At 43.4% G+C, this 21801-nt stretch overlaps 1 protein-coding gene across 1 annotated transcript in view; it reads left to right on the forward strand.

The window, feature by feature from the left end:
• The window catches only part of pola1 (polymerase (DNA directed), alpha 1), a 43094-nt gene that overhangs the window by 9120 nt on the left and 12173 nt on the right, over positions 1 to 21801 (forward strand). Inside the window, exons 25-34 of the mRNA XM_083529367.1 lie at positions 235 to 384; positions 471 to 593; positions 9830 to 9862; positions 9956 to 10048; positions 10517 to 10722; positions 12495 to 12627; positions 12748 to 12879; positions 12955 to 13129; positions 15050 to 15231; positions 17121 to 17252. Coding sequence (XP_083385493.1) covers positions 235 to 384; positions 471 to 593; positions 9830 to 9862; positions 9956 to 10048; positions 10517 to 10722; positions 12495 to 12627; positions 12748 to 12879; positions 12955 to 13129; positions 15050 to 15231; positions 17121 to 17252 — 1359 coding nt within the window. The remainder of the gene's footprint in view (positions 1 to 234; positions 385 to 470; positions 594 to 9829; positions 9863 to 9955; positions 10049 to 10516; positions 10723 to 12494; positions 12628 to 12747; positions 12880 to 12954; positions 13130 to 15049; positions 15232 to 17120; positions 17253 to 21801) is intronic.

Genomic DNA, 21801 nt, shown 5'->3' on the forward strand with positions numbered 1-21801 from the left:
TAGTACCTTTTTTTTTTTTTAATAGATTTCAGTATTGTTTTACATGGAGTTTTTTTTTTATTATTAATTACAGTATTAATTTTTATAACTTGCATGTGGTATAAAAGCAGTAACACTCGTCTAATCAGTGCTTCATCACGTGATCACTGTGTTATTGCTAATTATTTATATTATATTATAACAGTTTTATATCCTGATACTTCAAAATCAGAGTTTCTATTTTCGCTGAAGCAGGACGAGGGCGCTGACGAGATTCCAGAGCTTCCCGACCCGGATCTGGAGATGGGCATTCTTCCGAGGGAGATCCGTAAACTGGTGGAGCGCAGACGGCAAGTCAAACAGCTGATGAAGCAGCCGGATCTGAACTCTGACCTTTACCTGCAGGTTGGTGCGGACAAGCGCTTTTTATTTATTTTTTTATTTTAATGATGGTGTGATGTTTTATCTTGTCTCGTTTTTCTCCTGTGCAGTATGATATCAGACAGAAAGCTCTGAAACTCACCGCTAACAGCATGTACGGCTGTCTGGGCTTCTCCTACAGTCGCTTCTACGCCAAACCTCTGGCTGCTCTCGTCACACACAAAGGCAGAGAGGTGAGTAGTCACGCTTTTTATCCCCAAACCGAAACACACACACACACACACAGCTGTGGCTTAGAAAACACTCCTGTGCTTCCACAAAACTTGATTGGTATTTTTATTGCAAAAACACTTTGACTTCAATGTTTTAGACTATAAACTTAGACGGACAGCAAATCATCAATTTACTTTATTAAGTGCCTTCTGACGCATGACCCCTTTCACATACATGCCTTTGTAGTGCAAAAAAAAAAAAAATCCTTTTTAGTGTGCAGGAAGTTACAGCTCTACCTCTGCCATGTTAATCTGTATTCTATGTGACTCAGGACACGCCTCGGCCTCCGTAGTGTTGCGATAAGTCATATTCACGTGATGCGTTGAGAAACAGTTTAGCGAGGAGAAATCGATCTACTTAGAAAATATCGACCCCAAATAATTGCTCACTTTGTAAATCAAAGTAAAGTGCATCTACCACTAATTATATATAAATAAATTTGTGCACATATGTTCAAGGTAAGATAAGATGCATCGTGATACAAATCCCAGCATGCACTTTTTCACATCATTAACTTGGTGCCGATGCATCGATGCGAAACACTCGCTCCTAAATAGACCTTTTTTTTTTAAATTTGTAATTTTTTTAATCAAGTTGAGGAATTTTATTTTCATTTTCCCTACTGAGCCACCAGGGGGCAGCGCAAACCCAGATTTTCACCACGTTCACCTGTTTCATGCTTTGCGAACTCTCCCTCCGTCCCTGCCTGCCTTCTCTTGTGTATAAAGCATTAACAAACTGTTTGACGCCCTCTTGTGCTTTTTATACTTTCGTCCTTTCATCAGCTCGTGCGTTCATGGGCCCGAGCGGCGAACGCTGCGTACGAGCTCGCGTTCAGGAACCAGAGAGATTATTTCTCTATAGGGCCATAACAGCTCTGCGTCCATGTTCCTGGTGTGTGCAGGCTTCTAAACACACACTCTTACACACTTACTATAGTCATTTTGCAGGCGCTGTACTCGTTAGCATCGTGAATAGTGGCCGTACTCGGCGTGAGATAAAGACGGCTGGTGTTGAGCCACTTTGTTCATGCTAATACACAGCTCTCGGTCTGGCTCTATGGCACAAATTACTCTAATTACTCCCATTATGATATGCGCTTACTGCTGTCAGCTGCTGTAGTGCCAGTTTTTTTCTCTCTCTCTTTCTTTTTTTTTTTTTGGACTGCCAACTAAACTGTATTCATCTGAAATGAATGAGAATGATGGTGGTAAGTGATTTGGCATCCTGGCGCACCCCTGCGTTCACCACATGACGTGATTCGAATTGTAACGTATGCGTTCGTGTGAAGATTTATCGACGCGGTTTGGACCTCTTCTTCGAGAGCATGAACAACCGTGTGATTGATTAAATTATTTATTTATATACACGTTGTACTGCGTTGAAGTGGAACGTTATAGAAAAGCGTGTTCGCTTGGGTTTTTTTTGGGATGTTGGGTCTAAACGAATAAAGAAATACAGTAACATGGACGTTTACTTTTCCCTTCACTTGACCTTGAAGACCCTCGAACCTGTTCCTTCAGGACACTCGTGCACAACGCCTGGAGCTTATTATACCAGTGAATGGAGATGTTTACTGTTCTTCAGCTCAGGCGTCCACAAACTTTTGGCTGTATAGTGTATGTGTAAAGTAAAAAACAAACTGATCAGTTTTCTGCTCTGATTAATAGTTGGACGTTATATAACTTCGAGCGACAGCTGCTAATAGCTTGTGTGTTTCACGTCACTTAATCAGCCGTCTATCAAGCTGTCGGGAGGCGGAGCTAAAATTAGCGTTTAAGTGTTAAATTGGTGCATACGAGGAAGTGTGAGGTGATTATAATGAGGCTGTACTTCACCTAAAGGCAAGAACGCTTTTACATAGGGAGCAAAAAATGCATTTTATTGTGTTCTAGCAGGTGCATTGTGGGGGAAAAGACATTTGACTTCTTGTACTACTCTTTATTCTATAATTAATTTATTTTTTGCTCATCGATGAATTTAACAGATTGAGTTTTTTCTCTGAAACTGGAGACTCCTTCCTTGAGTATTAGGCTTGACATCTACATACTGAAAAACTCATCGCATTGATTTTCGTTACCATAGAAACGAGAATGTATTCCAGAATGCAGAGGTTCTCCTGGTATAGAAAATTAGCTTTCGGAAATGGAATGTGGAATCCATGGCAACCAGACGCTCGTTGTTACGATGCCGAAGCGGTTAAGGCTTAAGAGTCTCCTCGAATCGTTATGCATAAATAATGGCACCCCTTGTCTTGTCTTGTTGCCCTTTTAACTCTGATTCGTCGGGAATCGTGCGACTTTTCCTTTTCACCTGAGCAAGTAGGGTTTCTTCTTCAAGCACTACCAGACCCTGTCACCGAGTGGAGACCATGAGTAAATTTTAGCCCCCCCCCCACGTTGGGAAGTCCCCCGTCTAGCCGTTCAGCCGGAGCTCTTACGGGAGTTTGGCGTTTTAACTAACGGAAGCGAGGACTGACTGTGAGCACTCTGACCTTTCTGGAGAAACATTTGTTCTGTGGTAAACCCTGTGCTGGCCTGGCATGCCGAGCACGGCGCGGAACACGGCATAGTGTTACATGTGGAAGGCCGTGTTGTGATTGATGGGCGTCTGTTTTATTTCGGTACCTTTGTGCTGAGGCACCGAGTGGAGTACGGGGCTACAGCTGAGCGGGCGGAGGGAGAAAAACGGTGCGGGAAGGGGTACTCGAGTGAAGTAGTCACGGGGCTTGCTGACGGTCGTGGAGCGATAGCGAGTGTGACCTCCGACCTGCCGCTCATCTTCTCTTAGTCTCCAGTTTGGAGGAGTTAAAGAAGGGGGGAAAACTAATCCTCGGTATCCCGCGCTGTAAAAACAGACCAGGCTCGTCTGACCCGAGTTCAGCTGATACAGGAGATGTGGTCTAAGCATTCACTGCTTCTCTGATCCTATACTCAGAACCACAAAGGTCATTTTTAACCTTTCCAGGAATAAAACATAAGCGGTGACCCCCCCACCTCTCAGGGGTTTATTACCTCTGTCTTTAGTGGAGGATTTTCTCCTGATATTACTGGTCTTAACAAATAGTCACGGGGCCCGGGGACATTTTTGGATTTGATGATGACAGTCAGGCTATTGAGCTTTATTTAGTCCGGCATGATGAGCCTGTTGAATGAACATCTTCTCTACAGCCTGTTAGGGGCCGTCTCATTCCTTTAATACTAATGTCCTTTTTACAATGTCAGGGTTCCTGCGTGTTCTGGAAAAAAGTGTGCAATCCGATTAAAGTTGAGTTTTTACTATTGTCCTTTTGTTCAAGTAGAAACGCTTGAAACACTTAAACGAACACTTTTGTTAGTTTAGCCTGTGTTTTATATTTATAATAAATAAATAATAAAGTGTGCTGTTCCTCTCAAGAGTTTTAGGCTGATGGTATCTTCAGTTTGTAATCGAGCGAACCAGTCTTTATTTATTCATTAATTCAAAACCCGAAGCACTTTTTGTGTCTGAAATAGGATTTAGGTCGGATTTTTGACAAGAAAATCTTGAAATTAGGCTCTGAGGCTCCGTGTCTGTTCACGTGCGTGCGTCTAGATTTTTATTAGTACTGTATTGAGGCTCGAACTGAAAAAAAGGTTAAGAAAAAAGCCCATCCGGATCTCTCCGTCTCTCGTTCTCACCTCCAGCGAGTTCGACGCTCGTCATAAAAGTGTCCCGTGTCTTGAATCACGGCATCCGTCCGGAAGACAATGGCCTTGTCACCAGTGTGACGCGAGGAAGCAACAGGATCTCCGTCAAACTGGTTGAAATCGGTTGAATTGTCTCGAACGGCGGCTTAATTTCCTCAAGAGCGAGCTGGGGTTTTTCTCTGATACTGATACACCTGACTATAAAAGGTGCCAGGTATCTGCTCACCCTGCATGCGCTGGGGCGGGGCTTCCTTTTTTTGTCCTGAGAAAAGGCTTTATTGGAGTTGAAAGCAGGGATAATACACAGGAGCAGATCCAGGTGAGGGTGTGGTGTTCTGCTTCAGGGAACACACTAATAACCAGCAAGGCTTTGGAAGGAAGAGATTCTTTTTCTAGGAGTTCGAAGACGTGTTGAACTTTTGGATTACTCCATGCGAGGAAGAGTTTTACACGCGGCCGACACTGGAGACTCCTTCCATAAACGTGAAATAATTTAATTGTGACTCGTTTAGTTGGCAAGTCCACAGTACGTGTACCCCGTGAACGAGCTGTTACTATAGAAACCATGGCGCATCAGAACCTCCGTGTTTTAATATTCAGCTCTATGAAGATCTGCTTTCCATGGGTTGGAGTGAAAGATCTCCTGCTTTAGAGCTCCAACACTAATGAATGAATGTAAACACTGACTGCACCCCAGGAACCTCCTCACCTTCTCACCTACATCACCACCTGACTTGACTAACACACTTGTAGCTGAATGAATCTCCACAAAATCTTGAGGAACATCTTGCCAGAAGAGTGAAGTTTTATTATAAAAGCCACACCTTTATTCCATGCTGGTTTATGGAACAACTGCTTTAACTTGGTTGATGCTGTTGTTTTGCAGATGGTTCACGAAACGTCTAGTTTCACAGACATTCTGTCACATGCTTAAGATCTACAGTGAAACACCTCAGCTCATGAAGAACTCCATGAGAAGCACTTGTCATCGTTCATCTTCTCGATGTGCAGGTCCTAAAGTGTCTTATTTCAGCTATTTTTTTTTTTCGTCCCTCAGGTGCTGGATCAGGATTTGATTAATATGTTTGTGTTGGGTCCGAGCGGTTCTGCGTCGAGGGAATGCGGCGCTCTTTTGTGTGATATTTTTATACGCAGGCTTCGGTTCTCCGGTTCTCCGTAACCTTCGGCTCTGCGGTGCCAGCTTGTGATTTCAGGCGGTTGTATTAAATCAGAGAAGGGATTAGTGTGGATATTTGACACCTCGGGTTCCATGAGGGCAGTACTCTGGAATCTGACTCGTATAACTTTAACTCGGGTGTGTGTGTGTGTGTGTGTGTGTGTGTGTGTGTGTGTGTGTGTGTGTGTGTGTGTGTGTGTGTGTGTGTGTGTGTGTGTGTGTGTGTGTGTGTGTGTGTGTGTGTGTGTGCATGTGCATGAGCGCCTGGGCTGAAGATCTAGATATGTAACCAAAACCATTCGTGTTTGTGTGTTGTGTATGTATTAAACATCTCCTGGTTAACTTCCGTGTGTGTGTGTGTGTGTGTGTAGGATAGAGAGATGACAGTAGCAGCAGCAGCAGCTATAGATCACCATGACAGTTCAGTGTGTCTCTGGCTATTTCAAGCGAGTGACTGTCATCCTCAAAATGCTTTTCAGCAGCCTGCTTTTCAAAACAATTGTCACGATAGCTTCTTTTACAAGGTTCTTCATGGTCCACTGGGGATTAAAATGCCCGCTGCGGAGTGCAGTGTGTGGCGGGGACCTGCGGGGCTCCTAGAAAACACAAACACACACACGCAGGTTACGGGCCTGTCATGGTTTAGGTTGTTGTCCATCAAACCCCGAGCTCTGGGATTCAGACGTTTTATAGCCAGTAACGTCAAATACCCTGATATCCGGTAGAGCCGTGCCGTGATGTGATGTGATGTGATATTTATATCGTGATAAATTATGTAACGATACACTGTTAGGGTCCGAACTGGACTTTGGATGCGAAGGTTGTAAGTTCAAATCCCACCCATACCAAGCTGCCACTCCTGGCCCCAGAGTGAAGCCCTTAAACCTCCTGGCTGCTCAGTTGTATGAATGAGATAAATGTAAGTCGCTCTGGATGAAGGTGTCTGTAATGGTCCGAATATGTTCTCGTTTCTATAGCAACAGCTATAGCTCATGGACGTGTAATCAGGATACGATACAGTAAAGATGTCTGGAGGACGATGTTTGCTTGTTAACTGGTTATTTATGGAAGGAGTCTCTAGTGTCAGGGCTTTGATCCAGTCCAGGGAAGAACTTTTTAAAGAGTTGATGTTTATTCCAAGTTTCTCGACCCCAATGAACGTTTTTATTTATTTATTTTATTTGTCGTCTTATTAACTTTGAAAGAGTGGAAAATGGAGAGGTTTGGGTCGATGGAACGAGCGTTTATCGCTGCTATGATGTTAACGGGAGCAGGAGCTAACTTTGTGGATGTTCTACGACGTTTTATCAGATAAGACGGAACTTGAAACACGAAGGAAATTCTTTTGCCGGAGACGCCACTGTTCATTATGATTGGTTTTGTGTGATAGATTGGGAATTGTTGTAATTGTGATTGCTGTGTGGGTTTTAGAGGAATAAAACTGGGGAAATGATCAGCGTGGCTTTAACAGTGAAAGGTTGGTAGCGTTGGTTTGTTTGATTGACTTTAAACCTGGGTATGTGGTTATCGGTCAGTCAGCCAAGAACGACTGTGAGCCGATGACGATGATCCTCCCAGCCTGCTGCATATTACAGCCTCTGATTCACCGACCTGTTTAATTACACACTGCACGCAGAAGAGAGTGGCTCTGCGAGCCGAACACGATCCTCCACTCCGTCTTAAAGGGATAGTTGTCTGGCAGTGCGGAGGATTCGGAACGTCTCTTTCACCTATTAAAGAGCCGAACGAGCACAACGTTTCTAACCTACGCTAAAATATCTAGTTGTTTTTCTAAACAGAAACATAACATTTCGTTTCACAGCCCTGAAAAAACCCATCTCTCTGTTGTTCAGTGTCGGGTGTAAAGTCGCCGCCGGTCTTTCCGAAGCTCGGAGGAGTTTCACCCCCAGCCGTGCGGTGTTTAGTTAGACTTGGATGTTTTTGGAGCGGTATGTGTTTAAAGATGAGCTCCCACCCCGCCCCTTTATCATTCCTGAGCCATGGTCAAACGACTTGTCTTTCACCGGCGTTGTCCTCCCGCGTCTCAGGCTGTCCCTGCTGTCATAACACAGCGACGTGGACGGCGTTATGGAAAACCTGCTGCACATTCCCGAACTCATCACCCCGACTCACCCTCACACGCTCACTGAACGCCTTCTGGAAAGCGGCTTCTGATGGAAGAGCTCGAGGGGGGTGTTCGTGTGCGTTTCTGTGGGAAACGAGACCCTCGGGGTGGACACGGAAGTTCTTCCGATGGCATAACAAGGAGGGTTCCGTCTTTATAAGGGGGGGGGGACAGAGCTCGGATCTGCTGCCAACGAACAAATATCTCTCTGTTTCTCTTGCTCTTTCTCTGTGTGTGTTTCATGGGTGACCTTGGCTGTATTTGCTAATGCGCAGGGCTGTTCTGTAATTACTCAAATTTGACCCCTTGCTTCCCCCGTGAGGCATTTGGCACCTCATAAAGCGCCCTTAAGGCCGCTCCAGTTTCAAGGAGTGGAGCCCATACGCTCTGAAATAGCACCGTCCTTGTCCATGACGGGGATGCAGATGCGGTGTGTGTGTGTGTGTTAAGCATGTCTGGCGGCGGCTTGTTCGATTGCTGTTGACAGGCTGCAAAATGACCCCCCCCCCCCCCCCTTCTTTTTGCTCTGTCCTGCTTTAGATTATTGCCCCCGTCTCCACCTGTCGGAGTCCCTCTCATGTAGAGGTCACCCCTCACACCTCGTGTGTGTGTGTGTGTGTGTGTGTGTGTGTATTACAGATTACACACTCAGATCTATGGCTCCTTAAATAGTGACGGCGTCTGGAGTCGTTTCATTATTACACACCAACAGCGAATAAAACGTTTGCTCTGACACGTGCATTTTAATTTATTAGCCTGTCAGTAAAGACTCATTATATCTAAGGGAACGATATAATATATATATATATACAGTATATAATATAAAATGGCTGTCAATGAGTAAAATATTGAATCGTGATTGATCACAACTTAATCGCATATTTGTATCTGTTGTAAATGTACCCTTAATTAATATTTTTCAAGTTTTTAATACTCTAATCAACATGCGCATGGACGAATATGGATACTTAATGCAAATGTATATTTATTATTAGTGAAACCAAACTCAACATAGAGCATGAAGTCAAAATATTGTTTGTTTCAAAGTAATTATCAGTGTTTTTCAAATCGGGTAAATCATCAGGACACCAAACGGAAATTTGGCTACGTTTCCACACGGACCGTTTTATTCGCCGGATTTGCGCATTATGGCGGATTTTGGTGCTGATTTCAGACTCGGCGCATCAGAAAAACAAATGGTTTATTAATTTTTTATGTCTGAGTAAAGAAAGGACGTCGTGAATAAGTGTGTGTTGCGTCGAAGTTTTAAATTTCGCCTCTTTTATATTTATTTATATTTGTAATCAAAATTAGTCAAACATATCGCGCGTTAAAAAAACGAGTCCCGTTAAAATCAATTAGCGTTTACACGTTATTAACACGTTTATTTCGACAGCCCTTTTGTATATGTACGTGTGAGCGTGTATAAATGTCCTTAAAAGATTGCTGCAGTGTAAAAGTAATGAAAAAGTATTGGCACCCTGCCGTCTTCACCATACAGAAAGATTCCCGTATGAAAGGAAAGTGCTTTCCAGGCCTGTACGCAGCTAAAGAACATCCATGCATGATTTTTAAGTGTAGTTCATCTAAACCAAACTCGAAATATATTTTTCTGTCTTTCTCACTCCAGCACTTTTTTTTCTGTTCTTTCTTTCTTCTCACTTAGGTCTTTTTTTTTTTTTCTTCTTCTTTTTTTTGTTCCATGACAGCTGCAGCTGACGTAGGGCCCAATCTACAGCTGGACACCCCCTCCTACTATTTTTTTTATTTTCCCTTTCTGTCTCTCTCTCTCTCTCTCTTTCCTCTCTCTCTGCGGCGTGCTCAGTCTCTCCGTTATGCAGGCCACCGGTGATTAAGGCCATTAGGCGTTATTATGACTCAGCTGGTGTGTGGGTTTGGAGCCCCATTTCAGTGCAGCTAATAGCCCTCTTAGCCAATTATCCTCCATTTAAAAGCAAATCACCGAGGCTTTTTCTTTTCCCTATTGCTAAGTGTTGAATTACTGAATAGATTTGCTAATTAAATTCTTTGTGTGTTTGGCGTGTCACTATGCCTGCTGTCGAGCAAAGTGTCTGTAATGTACGCCGGTTTCTCTGTATTGTCTGTTTAACAGTCGTTTCTTTAGTCGTTTTTTATATATATATATATATATATATAATGTGTGTGTGTGTGTGTGTGTGTGTGTGTATAAGTAGTATATCTGATGTATTTATCGTTCCTTTTCAGATCCTGATGCACACCAAAGACATGGTTCAGAAGGTGAGTTGAGAAGATCATTTGTGCGTCATGTTTGCTCTCTCGGATCAGAGTTCAAAAACCTCTTGACGGGTTTTTTTTTTTTTTTTTGCGCAGATGAACTTGGATGTGATTTATGGAGACACCGACTCCATCATGATCAACACCAACAGCTCCAACCTGGACGAGGTCTTCAAACTGGGCAACAAGGTAGCTGGAGAACATGTTTATCATGGTGACGTATTGCTTTATCCTGTGAAGAGAAGTTGTCCTGTGATGGACTGACATTTTGATCAGATTGTATCTTCCTGGATTATTTCCAGAGTTCCCTCTAAAAATATTTGGCTCCGCCCCCTAACGTAGATACTATTTCAGCAAATAATGAATGAGAACAAAGTCAGGTTTGATGAATCCTGATACAAAGCCCAAAGTCCATCCAGCTAAATTATTATCTTGACGTGTTTTATTCCTGTTATACTGCAGCATTTTATTAAAACAGAGAAACGCTTTCTGTTCTGAAGCTGATTGGAAACTCGTAATGGCATTTCCTGTTTGTAGTAAGCATATATATCAAGTCTGCATCATTTTCTTTAAAGATTTGGCAACCTGATATGGAGCTACTTATAGATTATAGTGTGTGTGTGTGTGTGTGTGTGTGTGTGTGTGTGTGTGTGTTAGGTGAAGAACGAAGTGAATAAACTGTACCGTCTGCTGGAGCTCGATATTGACGGTGTGTTTAAGTCCCTGCTGCTGCTGAAGAAGAAGAAATACGCTGCTCTGATGGTGGAGCCACAGGGAGAAGGTCGATATACCACCAAGCAGGAGCTGAAAGGCTTGGACATCGTGCGCAGGGACTGGTGCGACCTCGCCAAGGAGTGCGGCAAGTCGGTGGCCACTGACTTCTAACACACAACCTCTTTCTCAAACACACACACACACACACCTTTATAGTGCTAAAGAAAAAGATGAAATAAAACTAAACTTTTCCTGTGCTGTGTGCAGGAAGATGCAGCTCTACCTCTGCCATGTTAATCTATTACTATTAAACTATTGGTATTCACGTAGCAGCAGCGGTGCCGAGAGAACGCGCTCGAGAAACGGTTCAGCTCTCGGTCATGTTGTAAACATTAGAAAAGATTTTGTAGGATCAGAGTCAGGTCTATGATTAACCAGTTCTCCCAAGCAGGTTCTGATGATCATTAATTTCATATGTAGGTTGAAACCCAGTCATTAAGCGAAACTGAAACGGCTTCAAACTGGGTGACGAACAGCCGAAATCTGCTACTTAGGGGAGGGTGTGGAGGACAGTTTCATGTCCCAGGTCCTACACCATGGCAAGACTGAGCACAGCAACAAGACATAAGGTAGTTCTACTGCATCAGCAAGGTCTCTCCCAGGCAAAGATCTCGAGGCAGACTGAGGTTTCCAGATGTGCTGTTTTGTAAAAGCAAACAAGAAAATGGCGATGTTGTGGAGCGTAGACGCAGTGCTTGGCCATGAAATGTTGGAAGATCTACATCAGATGATCTCCTGCAGTGCAGTCAGCAAAGAACTGGGGGAAACCAGTAGGACCCAGATATACCCATTTATTGTCTGGAGAATTCTGACCAGAAGGCAACAGTGAAGCATGGTGGTGGGGGTTTCCTGCCATTTTGGAGCTGCATTTCTGCAAACGGAGTTGGAAATTTCGATCAGGATTAATGGTGTCCTCAATGCTTCAAAATAGAGATTATAGATACTTCTCCATAGTGCACTACTATCATCGAGGCATCTGATTGGCCCCCGGATTTATTCTGCAGCAGGACATTGACCACAAACACACAGCCCATGTTATTAAAAACTATCTTCATCATAGAGAAGAACATGGAGTCCTGAAAGTAATAGTTTTGGCCTCCACAGAGTCCTGATCTCAACAACATCGAGCCTTACATGATGAACCAGAAGGATTTGAGGCTGAATGTTTGGAGAAATGAACCGCCTGGAAGTGAGGCATAAAATATAAACGAGTAAAAAATTAGTTTTCTAGCAATTTGAAATTCCTTCCAATGAACGTCAGTGTGCCTCAGGTGTCTTCTCATCCCTCGCTGTACCTCGCTGTCGTCATCTTTGTTCCACTAACCGATGAACTGATTTGTATTTGACTGCATTTTATTTTCCTTTTCACCCTCTGTGCACCAGTCCAGCTGCTAAAATAACCATACGGTGTAATGTGTTCTGCTCCGTTCTGCTCAACACTGCGCCAGTGTTTAATTAACTGCCCACACAAGCTGCTGAAATGAAGACGCCAATTTGTAAAAGAGCTGGCAAAGCCAAGCAGCTCTTCCCACAGTCACATGCAGGCGAACTCCGTGTAGCAGCACCAGGCTTCAACGTTCCTACGTTCCCATTAAACTGTACATCAGCTGGTGTGAATGTAATTGTCCTGACTAGATGATCAGAGTCGCAGTTGCTTGTTAGCATGGCTAGGTAAATGCACTGAAGCCTGTGGCTCTCAAAATGACCTCAAGGGGTCTCCTGGGGGGGGTTTCCCAGGGGTTTCCCAGGGGTTTGTGGTTGTAATAATGATATTGATTATTTTCTCTCTCTGTGAGACTCCATTAGGAGTTGTTTAGTTTTAATCCTTAAATTGCTCAGCTCTCACACTTTTCCTTTTCAGCTACGTGATTGGACAGATTTTGTCTGACCAGAACCGGGACACGATTCTGGAGAACATCCAGCAGCATCTGATGGAGGTTGGTGAAAAGGTGGCCCAAGGCAGCGTCTCTCTCAACATGTTCGAGATCCACAAGGTGACCTGCGTTCACTCCCGAGCTTATAGGAGCACGGTTTCTAAAAAGGTATTACAGGTGTTTGATATCCGTGTGTGTGTGTGTGTGTGTGTGTGTGTGTGTGTGTGTGTGTGTGTGTAGGCCCTGACGAAGGACCCTCAGGACTACCCTGATAAGAAGAGTCTCCCTCATGTTCATGTGGCTCTGTGGATCAACTCTCAAGGAGGACGCAAGGTCAAAGCCGGAGACACCGTGTCCTACATCATCTGCCAGGTAGACATTCGACTTTTTATGAACGAGACCAAACCCAAAGTTGCTTTTTTATAAATGTTTTTTGTTTGTTTCCAGGACGGTTCAAATCTGGCAGCCAGTCAGAGGGCGTACGCTCCAGAGCAGCTCCAGAAGCAGCCGGGTCTGAATCTGGACACGCAGTACTACCTCTCGCAGCAGGTCCACCCTGTGGTGGGACGCATCTGTGAGCCCATCGAGGGGATCGACGCCGTCCTGATCGCCTCATGGCTGGGTGAGGATTCCTCTAGCGTATTTCCCACCTTGTATAACCTGTGTTTACGTGTATAACTGTGTTTCCGTCTAAAAAAGCTCCGCGTCCACACTGTCTGGGGGTAGGTTTTTTTATGGATTTTTTTGTTCTGTTTTGTAGTTTTTGGTGAATTGCACATAAACACTGTTGTTGTACGATTGAGGGTTTACAGTAGCTTCAAACTCCCGCATCAGAGATTCTGACTTTGACATGCATCAGAGTTTGGTGACGTGGTCATGTATGTTATTGTTAAAATGAAAGTATTTTAAATATGGTTTTAAAAATCTTCCTGGAATTTTGCATATTAGAGTCTGGAAAAGTCTGGAATTTTTAGTATGGTATGAAAACTAAACACAGTAATGTTCAGTATGATGGTGTTTTTTATGTCTGAGCTGTTTTAAAGCAAATTACTGACACAAAAAACACACACACACACACACGACGTTGTTTATTTAATATTAGTAACAAATATAGAACTAAAGAATCGTTCTGTCTAAAGGTCTTCGGTCTTACAGGTCGCTAAAATGTCAAGTAGTTGTAAGTTTAGGCTGCTGGACTTGTGCTTTAATCCTCATGACATTTTCCCTCTAATCCAGCCTGCTTCATTAAGATTTGTGTGTCTGTACTGGTGTTTGTATCACTATGGGGACATGATGTCTCTGTTCGGCATTAATATAACAGGTTTTGCTTCCAATCACATTTAATAAGGGTGCCAATATTAATGGAGGACACTGTATACCCTCTCGTATCCAGGTGGATAAACAGAAGTTCGTTATTATGCTGGTCAATGAAGAGAGCCACACAGATAAATAGGATAGTGTGTGTGTGTGTGTGTGTGTGTGTGTGTGTGTGTGTGTGTGTGTGTGAGGTTCTTAACTGTGGATGTCTGCCTGCAGATGGCAGCAGCTCCCGAGTCGCCTCCATATTCTCCTCCGTCGTCGCCGCGGCTTTAATCCCCGTAGCCTTGCAGTCGGCACTTTATTTATTTACTCACTTATTCACTTAGCTAAATTACTCAGGGGGACGTCGGCTGTGTTTTTCCCGCCGCTCTAACGGCGTTCGTGTCACCTGGGACGATGAAATGGATCTTCAGCTGCCGTCTCTTAATGATTTGATCATCCTCAGCTGCTTATCTGAGATGTTTATTTATTAATTTATTATTATTTTTTTATTTCCACTCCTTTTTTTTAGCATCATGTTTCCACTTTATTTTTTTATCATTCCTCTCTCTTCATGCACTGTATTTAAAAAAAATAATAATTATGGACACCTGACCTTAAGATGAGTATTAGCATTTTGCGCATCCTGATTTGCTCTTATTAGAAGCGCCAATCTTCTGGGAAGATGTTCCGCTAGATTTTGTGGGGATTTGTGCGATTCATCCAGACTCAAGAGTGAAAGGATGATGAGGCCTGGGGTGCAGTCAGCATTTATTTATCTCAAAGGTTTTTAGAGCGCTATAGCAGGAAATCTTCCTCTCCAACCCATGGAAAGCAGATCTTCATAGATCTTCATCATGCACAAATGTCCTGCTGGAAGTTGTTTGGGTCTCCAAATTGAAGACGGAAACATTTCATGGTACCGCATCCAAAGATGTGCAATTGTGTCTACGAGTTTTTGGTAACAGTTTGGAGACGAAGCACATATGGCTGGAAAAAGGGTGTGCCAATACTTTTGGCTTTACGAATGACGACTATAACCGTTATGTACACGCTGGTACTGGAGACTCCTTCCATCTGTCTGTCGATGTATTATAACAAACGCTTTCATATACATATTCAAACCAATCAATTACTAAATATATTTATATAATTCCAAACGTAATTCTATAAATAGCTCAGGTTGTGTGTGTGTGTGTGGGTGGGTGTGTCAGGCTTTAACTCACACCTGTGTGTCCCTCAGGGTTGGACCCTGGGCAGTTTCGGGCTCAGCAGAGGCAGCAACGTGAAGAGGAGTCAGACGGGTTCCTCGGAGTCCCGGCTCAGCTGACAGATGAAGAAAGGTACCGGGACTGTGAGAGGTTCTCCTTCACCTGCCCCAAGTGCGGAACGGAAAACATCTACGACAGCGTGTTCGAGGGGACGGTGAGTCTTGCGCAACAGGAGAAAATCACTAAAAAGGATTTACGATGATAATCTGATGATGATGGTGATGAAGATTCAGGACACATTGAAAGTTTGTTTTTGATGATTGGTATCAAACACTTTTTAGATTTTAATTTACCTTGATTTCCACACCATCACCTTCAGAAAAGTCCCCTTGCACAGCAAAGCAGTGCCCCCAGTGTTCTTCTGGAGCGTGTCCTGGAAGTCTTCTTTTTAAACCGTGTCGAACGTCTTCAGATATTCGGGAAGAGGGCGAAGTCTGGAGAAGCGGAATCTGGCGAATGTGTGTGTGTGTGTGTGTGTGTGTGTGTGTGCGGAAGTGAAATCACTGTTCTCCGGCGATCATTATGAACAAGTTGCTGAACGGTTCCTACATTTTTAGGGGTGGAGCTCGTCACAGTATATTATAATTCTTTTGTAAATGAAAACCTGTTACGGGTCGAGTGATGGCTTTGGTTTTCATTGGATCAGCGACACACACACACACACACTTTATGAGAACCGCGGTTCTAGATTCTAGATTGGATGGTCTTTAGAACATCTGCTCCCTTTACTTTTAGCTCTGGAGTGGTGGAGTGAATGTTATTTTTTTTTTTCCTGTTCAGATTTGCGTGAAGGCTGTTTTATTCTGTTAAAGGGAGTGCGGCGTCTAATCTCGGTCTAATTAAGAGTTAAACCGGCACGGCGGCGCACAGATTTCTTTCGTCTTTCTGTAACTCGTAAAAACGTGACATGCCCTCCCTCGTGATTCCGCGTCCTCCTGTAGCGCCGGAGATCTCGCACGCTTTCGCCAGGATGTTACACAGGCACGGAGAGAAGTGTGGACGCATAGTTTGCTTAGAACGTCCTCACTTTGATTTACCCTCCCACACACACACAAACACACACACACACACACACACACACGGCTGCTCTTGGCTCACCGATAAGCTCGTGTAATAATTGAGCGGTATTTCAGAGCATCTGTGTAAAAGGGAAAAAAAAGAGAGAGAGAGAGAGAGAGAGAGAGAGAGAGAGAGAGAGAGAGTGCAGGAGGAAAAGCCTTGACTCTGATCCGAGCGGTCTGGAGAGAAGCTTTTTCTTTCTTTCTTATCAGAAGCGAGGGAGGAGAGCAGGAATGCAAACACACTCTCTCGGCCACAGCTGGTCCCAGAGAGGCGAAAGAGTATTTGCATAGAAGCACTGTTCCTCTAAAAGTGCTATCCAATGATGGGAGTAAACATCATAAAGCGCTCTAATGGCTGACGGAGACTACCGGTGGTCCGATCCGACATGCGGCTGAACGCTTTCCTCCCGTCATAAACCAAAGCGCTGGTCAAGTTTTTTTTTTTTGTTTTGTAGTGTGTAGTACGTGAGTGTTGAAGGCATTAACACTCGGTGTGTTGGGGCCTGTTGGAGATGTGATGGCTGTGGAGGACAAGCTCGGGAAGGGGACAGGATGAAGGGGTGCTGTGTTTTCCACCCACTGTTTAATCCTCACTACTCTTGACAGGGCTGCTAAAAGCCCCGAATCAGACGAGTGCCATGCAAAGGCTTTCCATTCTTCTTTTTTTTTTTTCCATTCTTTATAACACTGGGGGGGAAAAAAAGTGTTAAATTATTTGCTTTTTCCACACATTTGTTCAGTGAAGTCTTTTAAAAATTAAATAGCAGGTCTATATGAGGTCAGAACAGGTCAGACTTCTGATCGGGGAAGGTCGTGAGTTCAGATCCCAGCACCACCAAGTTGACACTGTCAGGCCTTTAAGCAAAACCTTGAACCCTCAACTGCAAAGAAACGTGAATAATCAAAGGTGCTTTGGATACGGTTTTCTGTCAAATGCTGAAGTGTGTGTGTGTGTGTGTTTGTGTGTGTGTGTGTTTTTCAGGGGAATGTCATGGAACCAGGTCTGCTGCGTTGCTGTCACGTCCCCTGTAATGCGAGCCCACTACATCACACCGTTCAAATCAGCAACAAGCTGCTCCTGGACATCCGGAGACACGTCCGCAAATACTGCAGCGTGAGTCTGAAACGTGAAATCGTGTCGTTTGTTTTTTTTTTTCTGTTCTCACTTAAGTGATGCAGGGTTTCCACAGGGTCCTAAAAAGTCTTTTAAAAAGTCTAAAAGTAAAAAAATTTAATTTTTCCGCTTTAAAAAGTTTTGAATCTTAAATCATTTTAAACATGTCTCAATTTTATGATGTCGATGTAACGCTGCCTCTGACGCTCATTGAAACGGCCCACCCCGCCACCCCATGCCCCCCTAACACCTGCCCTCATTTCAGCTATTCACCTGTTTCTTCTGCAGATGTTTAATATACACAATAAACGTTAAACTACTCAAAATTAGACCATTTTTTAAATGATTATCAAATGTGTTTAACGTTTTTTATAGAATGTTTATAGAACGTTGCGAATTTGTGTGGTGGGTGGGCGGAGCCATGGTGTGTGTGTTGTGGGGGGGGGTGTATATGGGGGGTTGATAAGAATCTCACCTAGGGTGCTAAAAAGGCTGGAATCGGCTCTGCTGAAAAGATTAACGCAACCTGCTCATGCCACCTCACGCCCCAGACATCAGATTTCTCTGGTTCTGGTTAAAAGTTCTTTGATCCGTGTAAATACACACCATATTGTCTCCATCTTTGTCTCTAGCATCACTTTTCCTCGTTCTGTTTGTTGCTTGAGATTACATTCTTATTAATCCAATTAAAACTCTGCATGAAAGTGATAATCTGATTATCCTGCAGTATTAAAGCGCCTATCTGATTCCGATCCGCACTGTTGGATTATCGGTCACCGTTTCATCCGATTTCGCAGAAACGCGGACGAGATTTCAGATGAGTCGCAGGTAAAGAGTGTGAAAGAATGAGAAAGTGAGCCTGGTATGATAAAAAAAAAAATAAAAATAAAAAATTGGAGGGAGGGGAGGGGAGGTGGGGTGCGTCGGAGGGGTTCGTTCTCCTGCAGTGCCATGCAGAAATCAATTAGTTGTGTGAATGTAGTTACCTCCCTGAGCGGGGCCCTGTGCCTGTGGCCCTCTTTGTCAGTAGGTGTGTAAACCAGCTGCTGGCTGTGAATGCTAACATCTCCTGTAAGCCCCGGGGCCCACGCCTGCGTCCCTCCTCCCACCGCGAGAGCAATGAAGAGGGGTAATATTGTGTAATTAAGGATTCCTTTCAGCCGAGGGGAGAGCTCAAATAGAGCTGTTTGTTCGCTGAGATGGAGCGAAGAAAGCCGGGGCTGTGTCATGGAGTGGGGGCGATTCTACAGGCTTTACATGGTTACACATTGGAAGTCGGAGGTGTTTGTAGAGTTCGGTGCGCAACACCAATACCAACACCGGCTGGGGGCATTAATCACGGGGGTGAAATTACTGCCGCGTCCACCTTTTTTTTCCCCCTGCCACCATTACCAATGAAGTAGTGATTTGGAGACAAAGCAAATACGCACTCCTGTCTACTTCTTACTTCTCTTCTTCTTTTTTCTTTTTTTTCTTTCCCGGACTCCTTAGAAGAAACGAGAAGCCCCCCCGTCGTATTTACTCCCCATTCTAATGTGGGTTGCCATGGCGTTTAACAAATTATTGCAATTACGTTCGTCACACGGGTCGCCCTTGGTAACTGGCTAGGGAGAGAGAAGAAAATAAATAAAATAAAAAAAAAGAAAGGTGGTGTGTGTGTGTGATAATCCTGTTTTGAACAAAAGGTCAAATTGCTGAATAGAAAAGCTTTGATTAAGGCGAAGATGTACAAAGTGGACGCTTTTTTTGCCCATTCAGCTGCTCCGTGGTGCCGAGGCCGCGGCCTGTAAGTACATCTGTTGATTACTGAAGTACAAAGCCTCGTGCTAAACCCCGATGTCTCGCAGCTCTTTCACACTCAGACGCCCGTAATCGCAGGTTTATATAAGATATGTAATATATGCAGGTGGATTCAGAGAGTATGGAGTTGGTGAGGGTGGGTTTTTTTTTTTTTGCGCTGTCTGAATTTTCCCAGTGTTAATTTTAACTTAATTTCTAAACGCAGAATAAAAAAAAGAAAGAAAGAAAGAAAGATAGAAAGAAAGAAAATTGTCCTTAAATGCGTTAGGATTGTAATGGAAAAGGAGGAGAGCCGAGACGAGCAAAAGGCTTTTTTCTTCTTTTTTTTTTTCCTTTCCGCTGCCTTGCGCTGATTCATCGCCCTCAGGTTTTGCCCAGTGTTTGGTTAAATTATGTGGAACTCATTTGACGTCTGCAGAAGTGGCTGTATTCACTATGTCAGGTATCGACTGGTATAATTATGCAATTATGAGGCTTTATCCTGCCTCTCTCTCTTCAAGCCAGTGCTTAGTGTTTCAATTAGATGTTTTTTTTTTTTTTTTTTCGTTTCTGCTGCTCCTTGATTTTTCGCTTCCTTTTTTTTTCCCTTTCCCTCCCTCTCCCTTCCTCTCTCTCTCCGTTCTTTCTGTCTCGGTTACACAGGTTTCTGAAGGACTCCAGCTGGAAAGTGAACCCTTTCTTTGATTTGTGTATTTCTGTGTTTATTGCCACCTTCATAATATTGATGTGGATTGTTTTGATTTTTTGTTTTGCTTCCCCTTTTCCACAGGCAGTCGTGAGAATTCTATTTTGTTATTTTCGCACGCATTGTTTGTTTTTATTTATTATTTTACACGTCACCGTAATCCCAGACGATACGCATCCAGATCCACAGAACTCCGAGCCGCGCCGTCGTTCCTCAAACGCGATCTTCCCGACGATCTGTAGAAAGCAGGAATGCACCTCTGACTGTCTTTTCCTGGCCCATGGGAACTGTTCTGTTGGTTTAGTCCTGGGCCTCCTCGAGCACAAAAGGCCGTAGGGCAAACAGAGGGGTGATAACGCCGTCGCTCTCTTTAAAATGAAAACCAAACAGCTCACATATGTCAGGATTCAATTACTCTCCCTTGGCTTTTTTCCCCCGTCTCCTCTTCTTCTCTCGGCTCCCAACACTAATTATCCAAATAACATCGTCCCACCGGGCAGAAAAGGCCACGCAGATGAGATTAATTGAAAAATCGAAACAAACTGCTGATTCTGATAAAGTAGTGAAGGTGTGAACAATGCTGGTGTGTTTGACGGTGCAGGTGAGAGATAAGACCCATCTTGGGTTTGAATACGGAGCTGATAAGGTTTAGAAAAGAGACCCTCCAGAACTAATCACAGCTCAGGAAATGAGATCAATTACGAATAGCTTTCGCCGTTTATCGCCGCTTTCTCATGTGTCTATTATCCACTGTGAAGAATACCAACATCAGACTGGATCGGATTGAAAGATGCAGTATATAATGTGTATATACCAGTCTGAGTGATATTCCAGGTCTGGGTGAGATGTTTCAGGACGATGGTGAAGAACGGCATTATAATGGTGCAAGTCCTCACACATAGCTGTGGATTATGACCTTATACCGTGGTCACCTCCAGCATTTAGGAAGTTAAAGATATGATTGACGTTTGCAGAGTCTACATCTACAGTTCTGCTGCTCCGAATCACACCCAGAGATAAAGTAGTGCCTCATATGTGATATGAGTGCGTCGATGTCATGTTCGTGCAAAACTTCTCCATGGAGCTCAATAAGGTCAATAGGAAAAGTGTGGAATCGCGACTCGGGATGGAACTGGAACTGGCACGTACTTTGTTTACACGTGTTTAACCGATCACAAGTTCCCAGTTTAACACGCTGTGCATTTTGTTCTGTCTAAAAAAAAAAAAAAAAAAAAAAAAAAAAAAAAAAGGTGATCCATTTTAAAGTTACATTTCATGAAAGTTTCTACCAGTTATTACTAATATGATGATTTACAGTCTAGAGAAAGTCCCAAAAACACATTATATTATCATTTATATTCTAAATAACTGTTTTTGGTTTTCCATCGTAAATTAATTTTTATCTTCTTACCTGCATTTCAGACCTTTTCGATATTTTTATAAAGTTGAAAAATGATTTTTTGACTGCAAGTCGATTTAAATACCTTTTGGCATTTTGTGGCACTGGCAGATTAAAGAGTCTAAACGCTAACATCGATCTCTAATCTTAGCTCTGGACGTTGAGCATAACAAGCAGGCTGCAGGATCCGACTGAGAGTAATAACCTTCACCTGATCACTAACATTACAGCATTACGCCTGGGCTTCCACTTCAACGTAAACGCTAGAAAATACCTCGGAGGGAACGAGGGTGGAGGGGGTGTGTGGGGGTGAAATCAGGAGAATATTGATGTTTATAATTCATGATAAAAAAAAAAAAAAAGGCTTTGTGACATTTTTACCAAACCGACGTCAGGATTTTATGGGTAAAATTTTTGTTCTTTACGCTCAAAAAACACATGGCGTGCATTACCTTTACCGGTTTAAGTTATCCTGAATGTTTCTATGGTAACGGAGTAATGGAGCCATGAATTATACAGATTACTGTATACAGAAATTATACAAATTCCATCGCTTCTTATGATATGTATTTTCCGTGTTGCTCAGAGTGAAAAATCCCTGCTTTTTTTAAAACCTAATGCCTCATAAAGGTGATTATTACTATTCAATTAGTTTCTACCTGGTT

This window comes from Silurus aristotelis (genome assembly GCF_946808225.1).
Source record: "Silurus aristotelis genome assembly, chromosome: 25".
Lineage (NCBI taxonomy): Eukaryota > Metazoa > Chordata > Actinopteri > Siluriformes > Siluridae > Silurus > Silurus aristotelis.